The following is a 5,289-nucleotide window of genomic DNA, read 5'->3' as shown; positions in this document are numbered from 1 at the left end:
GTAGCTATTGGTCTGAGAAGTTATAACCATGCTTTGATTCATTGTCATTTGTTCATTAAAAGAAATAAGGCATATAACAATGCGTAGGTACTTCCAAATCAATGTAACTTGCGCTTTTTAAACAGTTCATATCAGTACAATAATATACCATGTCTATATCAGTTGAGTATAACCTTAACTACCTGCAATATTTTCTGATTATGTTTATCTCCCTGTGTGATATTGATCGTTCACTTCCTCTTCACCCGTAAACTTGGAGGAAAGGTTAGAACTCATTTTTAATCAAACGTTCAATTTTATATTTATTCATATTGTTCTAAAGTATGATTGTGTTGTATCTTGTACATATCAGTGTTAAAGGGGAAGTGATCATTCTTTCTTCTTTTTAATTCTATTTCTTCTTTCAACAAATAATAGGTCATTATCTATGTCGCTATAAATAGTGTTCTTAAAATGATTTGATCTACTTTCGATTTTAAATCATTCAATTTAAACCTTAAATACATCTTTAACTAAAATATTGATTGTTCTGATATATAAGTGCACTATTAATGTTTCAAAATTGTATCTTAAGTATTTTCGGGTTGTATCTTGTACATATCAGTGTAGGTCATAATCTATGTCACTATATAAACTTTTCTGAAAATGAGTTGATATACTTTCGATTTAGAATTCATTCACTGCAGTTTAAACCCAATATGTATATTAAACAAAAATATTGATTGAACTAACATATAATTGCTATAGTAAACTCAAATAACAAAATTGTTTTCTTGAATGATAAATCATATCCATATATAATAAATATCGTGGTTACCATCCGCGTTATTGAAAGAAAACACAAGTGGCTATTTTGTGCCATGTTGTCAAGAACAATATTCAATAACTAACGTGGGTAGAAGTGAATAGCGTTGTATTTTATTCCAACGATAGTCACACCATGGTTAAACATCTAACTTTTTTACCGTTTCTATATATGATATAATGTATTGATTAAAAATAAAAAAACACCTTCCGATATGATACATATTTTATTAATCTACCATCAATTTTGGGGAAGGTCGTGCGATATCGTAGTTGTAACCGAGATTCTGGTGCACATTCTTTTACGAATCCTGATATTATTCATCAAAAACTGTACACTGAAGGCATATCGTACTTTACAGGCGCGTAGCAAGGGATCGACGTCAGAGGGGGCATAATTTAGGGGTGTTACCTTTTGACTTGCGTCCTTTACTCAGAACCGATTTTTTTTTAGTTTAAAATCATAGCCAGGGTTAGACGCTAGAGGGGGCGTAAGTAAGGATCGTAACCTTTTGACTTGCACCTCTCCATCAGAACCGAAATTTATTTGGTTTAAAGTGTAAGCAGGGATGGGGGAGGTTAGGGAACACCCAAAATAAAATTTTAACAATTTCAATTCCAATCTCGTGCAACGTGTGCGTATTTTATTACATTTTCTCTCTTATACTAAAAAAGCAAGCTAAGACGATTTTAGCAGGGCGTGCGCCGGATCCGCTCACCCCCCCCCCACCCGGATCGGCTCATGCGCTATACAATAGTATATATGGCTTTGATTCAACTAGCATCTTTTTCGGGATTTAGAATGAGTCAATTTACGTGTTATTCCTTATTCATAAAATTTGTAATATGCAAAAAATTACACACAATTAATGCAAGGTTTCATCAGGAGTTTAATTAGAAAATTAATACAATCTTTCATTTTATTGTCATTCTTTTCTCGTAAGGTACCAGAGCTATGGAGGTTCCAGGGAAGAAACTGCAAGCAGGGACATCTGCAGAAGACACAACATACTGCCAGCCCTGTGAGCAAGATGACGAATTCCTGCATGCTGAGTTCTACTGTCCAGTCTGCAAGGAGTTCTTCTGCTCTAACTGCGCAAGGGTCCATAGGAAACAGAAAATGTCAAGATCACATTTACTTATTGACAAATCAAATATGCCTACGTCTACCGGTGGCCTTGAAGTTGAATATGAATGCACAGTGCCTTGTGATAACCATCCAAAAGAGTCTATCAAATACTTTTGCAGCACCCATCAGACCCTGATTTGTGGACACTGTTCAGTACAGAACCATCGATCGTGTCATGCTGATGTTATATCAGATATATCCAAGGACTTCAAAGATGACCAAGAGTATTGGGATGTCATAAAAACAATTGCCAGGTTATTTGAAGACATTAATTCGTGCGCGTATGCTGTGGAGAAAAACGTTGACGTTGTAGCAAAGTTAGGTGAAAATGAAGTTGAAAAGCTGAGAAGATACCGAGAGGAAGTTAACAAGTATTTTGAAGAAAGAGAACAGGCACTGTTAAAGCTAAAAGAGAAGACGAAAAACACGGATGAAGAACTATTAGGGTCTCTGAAACCGAAATATACAAACCTGAAGACCAGGCTGGAAGAAATAAATGTCACACTTGAAGCACAAGGAAACAATATGATACAGTTTTTCATTGAGACCAAAAGAGCCAAGAAACTATTAGAGGGTCTGCAGAATGACCTTGCTGACATTAACAAGAAAAACGTAATTCACCACTACGAATTCAGAAAGGATCCAGCCACAGAGCGTCTTATTGCATCTGACACTGGCATTGGGACATTAGAAAACATTGTGACTGAAAACACAACCACATCAGGTATATATAAATATGTATTTAATTATAATATTGTAATCACCTTTGATGAAACAGGACATAAGAGACAGTAAATTAAGACTTGTTCAATAATACATCGTCTAAATACATTCATTTCTATATATACTTTCATTGCAAGTGTCTATACAAATCAACTTATAGTGAAGGGATTTAAATGGAATAATAGGCATTACCTAATACTATTTATTAAAGATTTGTTATAGTATTATTATAAGTTTCTTAACAAAGGCGGTGACAAAATCAACATAACTTCACATAAACTTACGCTGAATGTTTTATAATTAGATACCATTATGCAAAAGTTGTTTTTAAAACATTCATAATCTCGTTCCTAACCGATGACAGCGGTTTACTTAACCTATAAACATATTGCAATAACGTTGACCCTATATGTTGGTATCAATTACAAGGGATTAATGAGAGGAGAAAGAATATGTAGGTTTTTTTTAAGTCAAACAATAATTATAATCAAGCTTTTTTGACTTTCAAAAATTGCCGAATAGGTCAATTCAAGCTTGATTTCAATTAAGAAAATGAACACGACTACAATCTGCAAAAACTTCATTTAAATTCGCTTATTCATTTCATATATAAATAATACACTAGCAATGCCCGTTTAAACTGTACCAAAATTGCATGGGACAGCAGGCAAAACAAAAATAACTTTAGAAACAATGACTTGGTGAAAGGTTTTTTCTACATCGGCTATTTAAACAACTTTATTAATTCGTCAATGCATTTTACGCTGAACTTGTATACATTATTTATGGAAGACAAGAAGTACAATTCCTACAAACTGCAAGCAACGCCCCAAATACCAAAAGGTTATGACAGCTCTTTTTTTAATCACAGCAGACAGCAACCAAGGCATAATAGGACTAACATTTCAGGGAGATGGCCCAAGGGATACCATGGCAACTGCCGAACCTACAGGTATTGATAGTCATAAACCATCTGAGTAAATAAACATCCTTGTATTATAACCTACATATTCCTATTATGTGTTATGTATATTGTGTCTTATGAGATATGTTTACTTTAATTTTTTGTATTAGTTAGCGCTGTACTTTTTTCAATAAGCATATATTAAAACAAAATTCAGTTGAAATATTTTTAAAATTGTAACGAAATATGGAAATTGTATGACATGATGTTTATTATTATATGGCATAAGAATTAAAAGCCATAATGCTATATGCTAACGTTGAAATTTATACTTTGATACTTTGCCCTATATGAAGTTATTGTATCACAGATATTCAATTTACTTTAACCAATTCTTTTTAGTGGGTAACGCCACTGAAGACTTGACCGTATTACGGTTTACACCAGCATCGGACATCCCAATAAAGTCTCCAACTGATAATAGGGACTGCTACCTGTCTAGCATGCTCCACCTTGCCGGGTCCAGACTGCTGCTAACTGACTGGCACAACTGCACAGTTAAGTTGGTAGACATGCAGACCAACAGCCTGGTGTTCCAGATCGAGGTTCTTGGTTCACCATGGGATATATGTCTTCTACCCAGGGACAGGGTTGCTGTTACTCTCGCCACTATGGGTATTCAGTTCCTGAAGACTCGAGGGCAACTCGCTCTTGGTGACCATATCGAATTAAATGATGATTGTCGAGGTATTGCTTATCATGAAGATAGGTTAATAGTGTCCTTCTTCAATGGAAATGTAAAAGTATTGAATATGAATGGGCATGTTATATGCAGTGAACAAGAACAGTGTGGACATCCTTACTACTTAACAGTTGTAAATGAAAGTTCGTCTGCTTACGTCTACGTATCAGACATTCACAGAAATACCATTACAAAGCTTGACATGAACCTGAAAATTATCAAGACCTTCCGGGATCCTGCGTTGAAAGGATCAGGAAGCATCACGGTTTTCGGAAAGCACTTATTAGTTTGTAGTTCTGCAGGTGACAGAATTATGAGACTGAACTTGTCCAATGGTCAGATGACACAATTGGTCGGTAAGGAAAATGGGATGCACAGTCTGTTGTATGCTTACTACTGTCCGCCGCAGAACAAGCTTCTTGTCACGCAATATGGGAACAATTCAGTAAAAGTGTACAATAGTATCAAATAATGCCAGCCAATGGAGTGAAATGGTTGGAAACATCGACTAAACATGCACTTAATCTTCGACATTCAGTTGTTGCATTCAAATGAGAATGTTACGTGTAGTATTTAGACAAATTTATTGTAATGATGCCATTTGTATTGCGCACTTTCCGAGAACAAAATCAATATAAGCGTACAATTTAATATTTTTGTAACTGTTCAATCAATTACGTGTAGATCTGTTTTAACAATAAAATTGTTGTTCTTGTTTTGTGTTGTCTTTAGACCCATCTGTATTTTCACTAAATATAATAAATCATTACGGATCGTCGCATTTCTTGGAAAGGTACACGCGCTCAGAACGAGTTGATGAATATGCTTTATTTGCATTCAAAGAGTGTACACAAATAAATTGTTTTTGAAAGGTCATACAAATATAGCACAAATATTCTGCAAGCAAAAAAATGTTACTTGATGTGCAATGTACGGTTGTCGTTTAGCTGTAATATAATGAACTGTCCTATAGTCCCATCACTGGGA

General features: G+C 34.8%; 1 protein-coding gene across 2 annotated transcripts; it reads left to right on the top strand.

Moving 5' to 3' along the window:
* The first annotated feature begins 222 nt into the window (after nucleotides 1-222).
* On the top strand, nucleotides 223-5,017 carry LOC128219637 (uncharacterized). Of its 2 annotated transcripts, none has more exons than XM_052927530.1 (4): nucleotides 223-264; nucleotides 1,749-2,657; nucleotides 3,531-3,608; nucleotides 3,963-5,017. In XM_052927530.1, the coding sequence occupies exons 2-4, from the start codon at nucleotides 1,760-1,762 to the stop codon at nucleotides 4,772-4,774; spliced, it is 1,788 nt and encodes a 595-aa protein (XP_052783490.1). In that variant the 5' UTR covers nucleotides 223-264; nucleotides 1,749-1,759; the 3' UTR covers nucleotides 4,775-5,017. The 2 variants fall into 2 exon arrangements, with proteins under 2 accessions (XP_052783490.1, XP_052783489.1); XM_052927529.1 differs by having other exon boundaries at nucleotides 3,528-3,608.
* The last annotated feature ends 272 nt before the right edge of the window (nucleotides 5,018-5,289 follow it).

Source organism: Mya arenaria, chromosome 15 (genome assembly GCF_026914265.1).
Source record: "Mya arenaria isolate MELC-2E11 chromosome 15, ASM2691426v1".
Classification (NCBI taxonomy): domain Eukaryota; kingdom Metazoa; phylum Mollusca; class Bivalvia; order Myida; family Myidae; genus Mya; species Mya arenaria.
The sequence above is the reverse complement of the archived record's forward strand: the minus strand, read 5'-3'. Positions and strand labels throughout refer to the sequence as shown.